At 54.5% G+C, this 13,464-nt stretch overlaps 1 protein-coding gene across 2 annotated transcripts in view; it reads left to right on the top strand.

The window, feature by feature from the left end:
- Positions 1-13,464, top strand: part of LOC133347837 (cAMP-dependent protein kinase type I-beta regulatory subunit-like) — an 89,665-nt gene that overhangs the window by 30,705 nt on the left and 45,496 nt on the right. For both annotated transcript variants that reach the window (XM_061560496.1, XM_061560495.1), the window contains 2 exons: positions 3,356-3,417; positions 10,071-10,117. In XM_061560496.1, the coding sequence (XP_061416480.1) occupies positions 3,356-3,417; positions 10,071-10,117 (109 nt within the window). The remainder of the gene's footprint in view (positions 1-3,355; positions 3,418-10,070; positions 10,118-13,464) is intronic.

Genomic DNA, 13,464 nt, shown 5'->3' with positions numbered 1-13,464 from the left:
TGCGTGAGCTCTCTCTCCGAGGCCTCACGGCAGACGTGGGCCCTCGAGCGGACTCAATAAATCGGCTGAGGAATCGCGGCGATTTTCACTTTTAATGCCCCAGCTGCTATGTGCAATATTTATATTCGGGATTCAATTTTTTTTCGTTTGAGGAACACGTTAAATTTAGGTTAGGGGTTGGCTCGTGAATTTTAGCATTTACCCGCGGTTTTTGATGGCCGTTTTTGTTTTTGATGACTCAATGGGACTCGTCCGTCTGTGTGTGTCCGTGTGTGTGTCTCCCCGTTTGTCCACGTTTCCGTGTGTGTCTTTCCACGTGTGTTCGTGTGCCTGTGTGTCTCCCCGTGTGTGTTCGTGTGCCCGTGCGTGTGTCTCCCCGTGTGTCCACGTCCGTTGCGCAGTCGCGCCTGCCGGCTCAGCAGATCACCTTGCCCGGACATCGCACGCATTTTATTTTATATTTATTTAACCCCCCCCCCCCCCCCCCCCCCTACGACTTTGCTCTCTCTTCTTCGCCCGCTCCAACCCCTCGGAATGTTTCATTAGTGCCGCGACGAGCTGTTTGGCCGGATGCCTGCCTCAAAGCCGCCCGGGGGTTTGTTGCGAGTGAGCGACAGGACACTCGGAGGCTGCCGCTACCACTTGCGCTGCCGACGCGTCTGCGTGTGTCTGTCTGTGCATGTGTCCGTCTGTGCCTGTGTCTGTCTGTGCGTGTGTGCGTGTTGCGGTGAGTGCTCGTGTAGCGGTTAGCACGCCACTTTACGAACCCGGCAGAGGCCCGAGTTCGATTCTTGCTCACGCACGGCCAACACCAGTGACGATGATCTGAACCGGTCCTGGGCCTCCCCTAGGTCGACTCGGCCTCAAAAGAGTACCTGGTGCAGTGTGTAAACATTGCCACTGGGCGACAAAGGTGGCCGGGCGTGGTGCTGGCCACCCACCCCCTCGTGTACCGTGCCGGCCTTTATCGGTGCTCGCTTTCAGCACTTTTGTGTGTTTGCCCGCGCTTGACTTTGTACCCGGGTCGGACCGGAGTAGCGGCGGTTTATCGCGCTGCGCTGAAGTTTCAGGACCACAGGTTTGATTCCCAGTCGTGGCGTGCGTCGAGATTGAAATCTGACCCTGACACTCAAAGCATGTGCACACACGCGTACGCACGCACGCGCACAGACGCACGCACGCACACACGCGCATGCGTACTTGCGTGCACACGCAGAAGATGGGAAGCGAAATCGCAGGTTGTTTGCACACGCCGCTGCAATCCCAAAAAACGTGGGGTTCAGTTGACGACCACGCACAACGTAGTGGCTGGTGATATCCGAAGCTTGTTTGGACCTCGTTTAGATCAACCTTAGATCAACCTTGAGTGAGCCACTGGTGCCGAGTGTGAACATCAGCACTGGGCAGACAAAGAGACACGAGGCATCAATGCCTACCTCGAACTGCCGTGCCAAGCCGGCATTCATCGCAGTAGACAAAGGTCCCCTGTATAGCATTAACAGACTGTTGGGGCAAGTGCTGTTTGCACCTATGAAGGCAGGCATGGCACACGAGGAGGTGGGTGACCAGCACCACGCCCGACCACTTTTGTCTCCTCAGTGACATTGTTTACACATCACACCATTTGAGGCAGAGTCGACCTAGGGGAGGCCCAAGACTGGTTCAGATAATTGTCACTGGTGTTTGGTGGCCGTGAGCTGGTATCGAACTCGAGTCGCCGGATTCGTAGGGCAGTGAGCTAACCGCTGCCCCACCGCTCCCCACAGCAGGTGCTGCCTATAACAACATGCGGTGTGCAGGTTCATTGGGTTTCCAGGTTTCACTGCACGTGCAGGAGACCGCAAGGGTATGTGCCTGTCAATGTGTGTGTGCATCTGTCAATGCAATGTTTGTGCAGATGCGTATGGAAGCGCGTGTGTGTGTGCGCATACGCACGTAGCGGTTAGCGTGTGTGTGCCCGACAGAGACCTGAGTTCGATTCCCGCTCATGACCAACACCGTGACGATTATGTGAACCGGTCCTGGACCTCCCCTAAATTGACTCAGCCTCAAATGAGTACCTGGTGCGGTGTGTAAACATCAGCAATGGGGAGACGAAGGCGGCCGGGCGTGGTGCTGGCCACCCACCCCCCTCGTGTGTCGTTCCGGCCTTCATAGGTGCTACTCGCTAACAGCACTTCCCTGAACAGTGATGTAAGGCTACACGGGGGATCTTTGTCTTCGTCTTGTCTGCACGCGTGTGCTTGGGGAGCAGAAGTGTCGCGGTTAGCGCACTGCGCTACGAACCTGGTCACCCGAGTTTGATTCCCGCTCACGGCCAACACTGGTGACGAATATCTGAACCGGTCCTGGGCCTCCCCCAGGTCGACTCAGCCTCAAATGAGTTCCTGGTGTGGTGTGGACACATCATCACTGGGAAGAAAAAGGCCGGCCGGGCGTGGTGTTAGTCACCCACCCTCTCGTGTAATATGCCAGCCTTCATAGGTGCTACTCGCTAACAGCACTTGCCCCAACAGTCTGTTCAGGCTACACTGAGGATCTTTGTCTTTGACGCACTGCGGAGAGACCAGTGGGTGGGGGTGAGTGACAGTTTGCGCCCAGGCACCGCAGGCAGTCGTCACTCTTCCCGCTGTTTAAGCTCTGACCAGGCGGGCAAGGTGGGTGGGGGGGTTGGTGTCCGTGCCTCTCGCAGTGGGGTTCTTGATGGCCATGCCGGAGACACTGAACCAGTGCCGGATTAAGCTAGTTCGGGGCCTGTAGCATGTGTTGTTATAAAGGAGCCCTAAATAAATAAATACACATAAATATTAACACACGTACATTTTTTACTTGCATAGTAAAGTCATTGTATTTTTTTTATTTGCTATACATCCAGATAATACGACACATCGCCAACCTTAAACACCCAGTCGTTGATAAAAGTGGAAGGCAGTATAGTACTATAGTGATAGAGAAAGTGCAGAATCACTGAACCAGGATTGATAGCTTGAAAGCATTTAGCTGCGGGGCCCTTGAAAGTGCGGGGCCCTGTAGCATTATGTAGCTACTTTTGCTACGAGGATAATCCCGCACTGCACTGAACCACAGCGCCTGCACTGACTTTCCGCCAGCGCACAATGTCTACATCTCTCTTCCCCATTCCACTTATTTTCCCCCCTCCGTTGAGAGTTGCGGGATGATGTCATCAAAGGACGAAGCATCCAGCAGGGAAGGCATTTGGGACCAACGGAGCATTTGGGTGGCGCGTGGCGGGGTGGCGGTGGGACATTCAAACGGCGACATTTCACGTGCGTTGTTTTCTGTCGTAAACGAGTGTGCGCGTCTGTCTGTCGTTTCTCTGTCTCCTCCTTCGCAGTGACATCTTCGACGCGATGTTCCCTGTGACCCACATCGCCGGCGAGACGGTCATACGGCAAGGTAACGACCGCACACGCGTGTTTTTCACTTCCCCCCTTTCTTTTCCTTCTCCGTCTTTCCCTTCCTCTCTCCACCACGGCTGCATCCTTGATCCCCGTGCTGCTCTCTGTTTCTCGCGTTGACAATGGAGACGACGGACAAACCCAAAACTTTCGATTTAAAGCTTTCGTGACTGCAGGGATTCATATTGTTGGTTCTTTCGGTAAAGTCACGTAGAAGGGAAATAATAAAATAATACACATATAAAACAATAAAAATTCTCACGACGTTTTGACTGCAACACAAGCAATCATCATCAGGTGTGAAATCCACAGCAAGAAAATTAGAAAAAGTGGCGGTTTTTCCGCCACTTTTTTCAAATTTGTGGTGGTTTTTCCGCCACTTTTTTCAAATATTCTTGCTGTGGATATCACACCTGATGATGATTGTGTTGCAGTCGAAACGTCGTGAAATTTTTTATTGTTTTATATTTATATTATTTTATTATTTCCCTTCTACGTGACTTTACTGAAAAACCAAGAATATAAACCCAAAACTCTGATGTGGCGGTTCTCACGGTTCGACGGGACGAGAGATGCTCTTGATAAGCTCCTTCCTTGGGGACGGCCGCGGCGATGTTGTGAAGGAGAGAGGAGGAGCGCTCGCTACGTCTCGTCATGGAGCGTAAACCGTTGTCACGTGAACTCTGGTCACCCTCGCAGCGGTGGCTTTTAGCTAACCACCGAAGAAAAGCGGTCACCACATTGCACGCATGCAGATGCGCTTCTCTCTCCATCCCTCCTCCTGGTGCCCAATCTCGTTTTCGGTTCTTCTCTCTCCTCGCACCCCTCCACTGGAATCAACTTCCCTTGTACATTGAGCAGCACTGCCCATAGACTCAACACTGCCCATTCACTCAGCACTGTCCATAGACTCAGCACTGCCCATAGACTCAGCACTGCCCATAGACTCAACACTGCCCATTGACTCAACACTGCCCATAGACTCAACACTGCCCATTAACTCAGCACTGCCCATAGACTCAACACTGCCCATAGACTCAACACTGCCCATAGACTCAACACTGCCCATAGACTCAACACTGCCCATTGATTCAGCACTGCCCATAGACTCAGCACTGCCCATAGACTCAACACTGCCCATTGAGTCAGCACTGCCCATAGACTCAGCACTGCCCATAGACTCAGCACTGCCCATAGACTCAACACTGCCCATTGACTTAGCACTGCCCATAGACTCAGCACTGTCCATAGACTCAACACTGCCCATATACTCAGCACTGTCCATAGACTCAGCACTGCCCATAGACTCAGCACTGTCCATAGACTCAACACTGCCCATAGACTCAGCATTGTCCATAGACTCAGCAATGCCCATAGACTCCACACTGCACCATAGACTCACCACTCCCCATAGACTCCACACTGCACCATGAGACTCAACACTGCCTCTGTACATGGAGCAGTCCCCCTCCTTACCCTTCCGGTCCTCTATTAAAGCCTCGCCTCTTCTCCATCGCCCATTCTCTTCCTCTTCCCTCCCCTCGCCCCTCCACTCCCCCCCCCCTTTCCGTGATCCCCAAGTACCCCTCTATCTCTGTCGCCGATTCTTCAATCCTTGTTGCACGCCCCTGGCATCCACACAATTCCATACTGTCTCACCGTTTTGTAAGCTCCATCATAGAGCGCCGTGAGTGACGGCGCTCTATGTAAGTTATATAAATGTCATTTATATCAATTAAAATGAAGGGGCCACCGTCTTAGTTTTGGCGCGGTAGCCGCGTAGACCCCGAGTAGACCCCGAGTAGCCGTCCCCGTGCCAGGGAAGTACTCGGCAAGAAGCCAAACAAATCGTGCCCCCTCCCCCCCCCCATTCAACCCACACTGACCGGTGTGGTACAGAATCAGAATATTTATTCAGACTGGAAGAATCCGATGAGCTATGAAGCTCTTTTTCACAGATGTCCAGTATGCAGTGCTGTGGTCAAACAACTGTCCCCACCCCGCCCCCCCCCACTCCCCCACTCCCTCGCCGCCCCCCTTCATGAACACACATGCCGTGAGAAATGGCGATGGGGGCTTGAGGAGGCCTTCATCCAGCAGTGGATCGATGATGGTGATTCAAAAATAAAATGTGTCATTAAGTTTCTCCAGCAGGCGACTGGCACCAGCCAAGTACTGCCATTGGATGATTTTGCTCGCTATCCAGGTCAGGTCGTGGCCTCAAAAAAAAAAAGTAGAATTTTTTAAATGGAAATTTTGTTGGTTACCGAATTTTGGTTGTTGATGAATTGCTCGTGCTTGTGCTAAGTTCTGATCGCAGTCACAAACATCTATCCAGAAACGAGCCAACGAAACGAGCGCGCTCTGGGCACCGTTGCATGCGGACACAGGAACCGCCGCCGCACGCGCCGTGGGAGCGCGAGAGAAAATAGAATTTGACCGACGAATCGCTGCACCGCTACAAACCGATTTAATGCCAAACTAATAATTATTACCTAATTCACACCCATGTACTCATCGTCACGCACTGGCCAAGCAGCTGCTGGATCTGGCAGAGGGTAGAAAGCCTGACAGGTCAAGGTGTGTCATGGCATCAACAGCCACGTGGCCATGATGACGTCTCGATCTTGACCTGAATCAACACGAAGAGAAGGAGGCGATGGCGGCATCATCGGATTTGGCCGCTGAAAACAGCTTGACTCGAGCCGCTCACGGCAAAAAAAAAGCTACAAAACGGCTGGGTCTTGGCACCGCGGATGCAAAACTGCAGCTCGGAACGGCAGCGACACTCCGCCGGCGCGCAGCAGGAACGCAGCAGGAACGCAGCAGGAACGCAGCAGGAACACGTGCTTCCGGACGCAAGGGGCAGCCCAGTTGTTGGGAGGGGCCTGGAGTGCTGTGCAGAGGCTCAGGAGCTGCGTTCTTAATTCTGCTGTCTCCGAGGGGGGCCACAGATGCAAACAGAGGCAGTGTCTCACTCATCGCCCATTCGCCTGCCCGCCCGCCCGCTGGGCATTCAGCGCAAATTGAAAGGGAATTTAAGGAAAGTAAACACTGCTCCCAAACGAGACGCTTAGGACGAGGACATCGGTTGGATCCCTGCCGCGGTCGCGTGGCCGAATTGAATCCCTCAGCTTGGCATCCTCATTGCTCAAAGACGAAGTCTGCAGTGCCCCTCTGCACGGCTCGTCTCAGTTGGCAGTCCCAGGCTAATGATGGAAATTACACATTTCTTAGGCGCGGTGATAGGCTGCCTATAGGATTACCACTGGTGACCCTTTCATACAAAAATTACATCCATTTGCAAATCTACTGCTGGATGATGGCCTCCTCTATATGTAATGTTAGTTCAAGGGGATTGTTTGACCACACTTCACCATGTTGGTCAATATGGTTTGATGAAAGTGGGGGGGGGGGGGGGGGGGGGGGGCGGGGGGGAGGGGTTAAGATATCACTTGCCACTGATGTTAACCGTGAATATATAAATACAAAGATCCCCCATATAGCCTTAGACTGTAGGGGCAAGTGCTGTTAGCGAGCACCTATGAAGGCCGGAACGGTACACGAGGGGGTGGGTGGCCAGCACCACGCTTGACCGCCTTTGTCTCCCCAGTGGCGATGTTTACACACCGCACCAGGTACTCATTTCAGGCTGAGTCGACCTAGGGGAGGCCCAGGACCGGTTCAAATATTCGTCACTGGTGTTGGCCGTTAGCGGGAATCGAACCCGGGTCGCCAGGTTCATAGCGCAGCGCGCTAACCGCTACACTACCGCTCCCCACATTGTTTGACCATACTTTTTCTACGTATAATACACACACACACACTCACACATACTTGCTGCCTCTCAGTCTGACCCCGGCTGGGAGATCTCTCTTAGCCGCGTGCGGGTTACCCACGCGGGACCTGCGCGACTCCCAACACGGCCGCTAAAAGCCCCGCTAAGAGTGGCGCTGGATCGACGCGCATGGGGGTGAGGGTCGGGGTTAGCGCCGGGGCCGGGGGTTGGGAGGCGAGGGCGGGCGGAGGGGGGGTCGTGGGGGGGGGGTAACGAGCGATTGAGAGCGCACGCCCGGCGGCTGTTGTTTTGAGAGCCCCCCTGGGTGGACTGAATTTGAGATGTAAATGACCCGGGCCCTTGGTGGTGGTGCCGTGCGGAGGCAGTTGTCGTTGTGGTTTGGGTGGGGTGGAGTGGGAGGGGGGGCAGTTGGGGGGCAGTTGTGGTGTGGTTTGGGTGGGGTGGGAGGGGGGGCAGTTGGGGGGCTGTTGGGGGGCAGTTTGGGGGCAGTTTGGGGGCAGTTGTGGTTGTGGTGTGGTTTGGGTGGGGTGGGAGGGGGGGCAGTCTGGGGGCAGTTGGGGAGCAGTTGTGGTTGTGGTGTGGTTTGGGTGGGGTGGGAGGGGGGGGCAGTTGGGGGGCAGTTGTGGTGTGTTTGGGTGGGGTGGGGTGGGAGGGGGGGCAGTTGGGGGGAAGTTGTGTGCTTTAGGGGGGCAGTTGGAAGGCATTTGTGGTTAGGTGGTGGAGGCAGTTGGGGCCAGTTGTGTCAGGAGGGTGAGCAGGCCGAAGGAACAAATCAAGATGCATTCATACAGATATCATCGTGAGTCACGATATATCCACTGCTGGATGAACACCTCCCGAACCCATCGTCATGGTTCGTGGACCTGCACACGATCCATCCGGCGGCCCGCTCGCACGAGCCCATTCTGTTGCTCCATCTCCACAGTGGAGCGTCCTTTTCGAGTGCCTTTCCCTCCTTCGGCTGCCACTCTGCGGTCAGTCTCGACCGCCGGGCCAGCGTCCTGCCCCAAGCCCCACTTGCGTCCTCAGTCTCACGTTGCCACGATAAATCTCCACCGAGAAGTTTTGACAGTGAGCGGCGCACCACCCCGCCCGTGTCAGGTGTCAGAGAATATCCCCCGTGGACATTTGAAATCAATTCGATAGCCTCTCATTAAACGCTGGGGTTGGGGGGGGGGTTATACCTTTTGCGTCATCCACAGAGTCACTTGTCAATCAAACGTGTTGCCAGTGCAGGAATTTAACCAAACAGGTCGCGCGTTCAAATCCTGGCTAGGGATTGACTCGGCCCATTATCCCTCTGGGGTCGGTAAAACGAGTACCGCTTTGCGGTGAAGTCAACAACGGTTCCCGACGACGGATCCGTTGTCTCACAACGCCTCGGGGAGAAGTTTTATTTCCCCAGTAAAACCCCATCGAGCTAACAAGTCAATTTCTTTGTTGTAATGGAGAAAATCATTTAACAACCAAATTTGACAAGCCAGCCAGCATTGACCAGGCTTGAGATGCAAAGATACCGATGGGAGTGAGGGGGCGGGGGGGTGGTCTGAGTGAAGGGAGGGGGGTGGGGGTTAGTGGGTGGGTGGGAGTGGAGGGGGGTGGTGTAAGAGATGCATTTTTGACCGAGTAGGGAGACTCTGTCCTTAACAATGGTGGCCTCTGTCACCCGGCACGAGGGGGGGGGAGGCGTGCCTGTGGCCATCGCACACTGGGAGGTTTCACTGCCGACTGAGCACCTGCCAAGTGGCATGGCGTGGAGGCGGAGGGGGGTGATAGCGGCGGTGGTGGTGGTGAAGTTGCTGCCTGTAGGGAAACATTTACAGGTGCTCCACAACAGAACGATGTCGGCTATACTGGTCATCTTTATTTTTGGTGGTGGCGGTGGCGTTGTTGGTAATGGTGGCCGTAGTCGTGCTTGCGGTAGATGTCCAGTCGTAGTTTTTTTGTGGCTGTGGTGGTAGCATTGGCGGTGGCGATGGTGGTGGCGATGGATTGCCATGGTAGAAGGAACCAGTGGCTGTGATGGTAACTGTGATCGAGGTGGCGCAATGACTGATGGTAACAATGGTGGTGGTGCCAGTGGTGGTGGTTGCGGTCGTGTTGCCAGCGGTTGTGGTGCCGGTAGTGGCGGTAGGGGAGCGGTAGTGTAGTGGTTAGCGCGTTGTGCTACGAACACGGCGACCCGAGTTCCCGCTCGCGGCCAACGCCAGTGAGGATTACCTAAACCGGTCCTGGGCATCTTATAGGTCGACTCAGCCTCAAATGAGTACCTGTTGCGATATGTACATGTCGCAACTCTTCAAGCGACTCCCGCTTAGTGCTGGCCACCAAACCCCCTCGTGTGTCGTGCCGGCCTTCACAGGTGCTGCTCGCGAACAGCACTTGCCCCAACAGTCTGTTAAGGCTATACGGGGGACATTTGTCTTTTGGGGGTGGTAGGGAGTGGCGCTGGTGGTGGGGGGGGGGGGCTGGTGGGTGTAATGATGGAGATGTTTGAGCTGGGGGGGAGCGGGGGTGGGTGGGAGAGGGGGGGGCTGGGATGTTCGATGGCCCCTTTGTGCGCTCCCCGCCGCCAACACAACGATATCTTTGTGCAATGTTTATGGGGCAGTGGTGCGTTCCGCCGTTTGTCCGGCTTTACGTTCCGGCGCGTGTGACCGTGCGCGAGTCGGCTCATTCAACCCCCCCCCACCGCTACCCGCTGTCTACTGCCCCCCCCCCCCCGACCTCTCCCTACCAACAGCCCCCACCCTCCCCCAAGTCCTCCTCCTTAGCCCCAACCCCCGGCTGCGATCGCGGCAGCCATCCCTTGATTAATTTTTTCGTCCCTTGTCTTTTTCTTTCTTCCGCAGACGACGAAGGGGACAACTTTTACGTCATCGATCACGGCGAGGTTGACGTGAGTCCACTCGGGGGGGGGGCGGGTCGCGCCGGGGTCGACTATCCCCCCAACCCCTGACCTCTGACCCCTGACCCCTGACCCGAACTATCGTCCCAACTCTAACCCTAACCTCAACCCTAAACCTAACCCTAGCCCCTGACCCTGATCGTAATCCTAAATCTAACCCTCACCTCAGCGATAACCCTAATTACATTCCTAATTATGTAACTCTAACCAGAACCCTCACTCTAACCCTGACCCTAATCTCAACCCGAACCCTAAACATTCATTCGACTCGGCGTAACCCGATCGCTAACTCTGACCTTAATCAGTATCGTCGTCGTCAGCAGCAGCAGCAGCAGCAGCCAAGGCCTATCCACTGCTGGATAACGGCCTCCGCACGTTGTCGCTATCCCACACGGCCCTGCAATGCCACAATCCATCTCGCTGCCACGCGTGAGCCGAGCTCGTCGCTCCATCCCTCGGTGACCGTCTCCTGGCGTGCGCACCTCCCTGCTTTGACCGCCATTCCGTCACTGGTCTCGTCCGTCCATGAACGAGATGGACACAGCGTCTCTGTTGTAAGCAAAAAAAAATTAAAACGAAGACTCTATCTCACACTAGCTCCTAGCGTAAATCCTCGGGTTCTTATCGCGAGGGTTTGTGTTGGAGAGAGAATTAATGTTCAGGGTCTTGAGGGAGGTTTGGGGTTGGTGTTCGCGTAAACAGGCTGCAGTTGGGTTTGAGAGCAGTCACAAAGTAATTGGAGGTTAGAGTTGGGTTTATTGAGCGTGTCGGAGCTGATGATTGTGAATTGAGGGTCGGGTCGGGTTTGTGCTGGAATTCAAGTCCACGATTGCATTGGGGTTAGAGTCGGATTCATGTTTAGGGTTACAGTCAGGGGTGAGGCTTTCATTGTGTTCGTATGAAGCTGACGATCGCGCTTCGAGTTTCGGGTTGGCTTCGTCCTAGAATTGAAGTCGTGGCCTAGCCCAGGTGTCGGCAACCAAACCACCACCACCATCAACAGCAAGAAGAGCCATTTTTTTCCCGAAACACACCCTCAACATTTGAAGAGCTGCAACGCAACGTGGTGAATACGACACGGTGGGTCCTCAATAAATAACGGTGACGAAGCGGGAGTCGCTTGAAGAGCCGCACGCGGCTCCGGAGCCGCAGGTTGCCGGACTGTGACGGACTTGCGATTAGAGTGCGTCTGCTGTGGCAGAACGAAGCGAGTCATTGCGATGTGAGCTAACGGGGTACCCAGTCGTGCCAAGAAATCTCCAGGACGGGGGCGGGAGATAGGATTGAATCGAACGCGGCGGAGTGAGTGTGAGAGACGCAGAGAGAGTGAGAGCGAGTGAGACCCGACCTTGGCCAAGGCGGTGGGTGGAAGGTGATGGGGGGGAGAGGCGGAGGGGGGCGAGAGAAATGAGGAGGAGGTGTGGGTTGGGGGGGCATTGGAATGGAGGAGGAGTTTGAGACGCGAGATCCAAGCTGCTGCCCGCGATACGGACGCCGTTATCGGAATTCAGGCCTGGGAGTCTGGGATCGCATCACGTGTCCCACACTGTACCTGGCCTGCCAGTCCGGGGCCTAGGCGGATAGACCCTCTGCTATTGGAAGGCCCGTTTGTTTTACGTCAATTTACTAGCGGTGTGAACTCGGAGGGAGAGAGATATATTCACCACTGCTAGCTTTCCATTGCGCGCACTTGCACGCACGCGCATGCACGCATCCACTAATGCCAAGAAGACAAAGGCCCCCCACCCCCCAACACTGTATAGCCTTAACAGACTGTTGGGGAAAGTGCTGTTAGTGAGTCGAACCTGTGAATGCCGGCACGGCACCAGGCCCCCATTGTCTCCCCAGTGGAAATATTAACACGCAGCGGCAAATATTCGATTTGGGCCGAGTCGACGATTCAGATATTCATCGGTGCTGGTACTGAGCGGTACCAACAGCGGCGCGCTAACCACCGTGCCACCGCTCCCATCAACCTGTTGCGCTTGGTGGTCGCCCATCCAAGGGCTATCCACTCTCTGATTAGCTTTGGAGATCTGACAAGGTCCTGGATGATTTGCTCATAATGATGACAATTGGGATGAGTTAACCCTGGCTGGGATTCAAACTCATGACCTCACGATTGGAATGTGCTGCTTCTCTCTGTATAATTTTTGAAAGTGCAATAATTTTAAACTAATTACCTCTTCACTACGCTCATAACAGTCCACCAGGTGTCCCGTGAAGATGCATTAATGCAGGGTAGCAGCAGAACACATAGCCTGCTGCGACGGACCGAGCGAGTGAGCGAGAGGGTGAGGGGGTGAATGAGCAAGCGAGTCAGTCGGTGAATGAGTGGCCGAGCGAGCGAATGAACGAGTGAGCGAGCGAACCTTTGAACAAGTGTGTGAGTGAGATGGTGAGTGAGCGAGCGAACAAACGAATGAACAAGCGAGTCTTAGAACGAGTAAGTGAGTGAGCAAACGAGTGGGTGAGTGAGTGCGTGAGTGAGTGGGTGGGTGAGTGAATGAGTAAATGAGCTAACGAGTAGGTGGGTGAGTGAATGAGTGAATGAGCGAACGAGTGAGTGAACGAGTGGGCGAGTGAGCGAGCTAATGAGCTAACGAGTGAGTGAACGAGTGAGTGAGCGAGCTAATGAGCTAACGAGTGGATGAGCGAGTGAGTGAGTGGGTGGGTGAGTGAATGAGTGAATGAGCTAACTGAGTGGAGTCGCAGCTCTGGCAGCCGAAATCCGAATGCCTTTTTTTTTATATCCACCAAAGTTTTCCCACCACTTCCACTCTGAGCAGCACGGCAGGGCATAGCAACTCATACCGCATCCCATCATCACTGCGTCACATCGTCACCGCGTCCCATCATCACGTTCCATAATCGCCGCGTCCCACCACCACATCTCATCATCGCGAATAGACTCACAACAACGTGGGCCACACCTCAGCGAGAGGGCCACGGTGGCCAGGTTTTCATTACTTCGCCGGGTATACAGGAGGTCGTGGGTTTGATCCCGACGATGACGTCTGCTGTGTATTTGGAGTTTGTACGTTCTCTCTCCCCGTGGTCGCTTGGATTTTTCTCCAGGTCCTCCGGTTTTTTTCCCCTCCCACGTTTAGAATCAACATCACGCATTTAGAGTATTTGGCTACTGCTATACATTTGCACGTGATGATCGGCCACTTGGTTGCGCTCTCATTCGTGGCCGGGTTGGTTGTCAAAGAAAAGAGCTACATAGCCTGGTAAAATAAAATATAGTTTTACTTTTGCTTTTCTCTGTTGGCCAGCACTGCAAATTCCTCGTTCCTATGACGTAGGTGGGGCGAGGGTTAGCCGTGGTATTAGAC

This window comes from Lethenteron reissneri, chromosome 26, assembly GCF_015708825.2.
Source record: "Lethenteron reissneri isolate LAM-NWPU_2019-01 chromosome 26, ASM1570882v1, whole genome shotgun sequence".
NCBI lineage: Eukaryota > Metazoa > Chordata > Hyperoartia > Petromyzontiformes > Petromyzontidae > Lethenteron > Lethenteron reissneri.
This window is presented reverse-complemented; position numbering and strand designations above follow the sequence as displayed.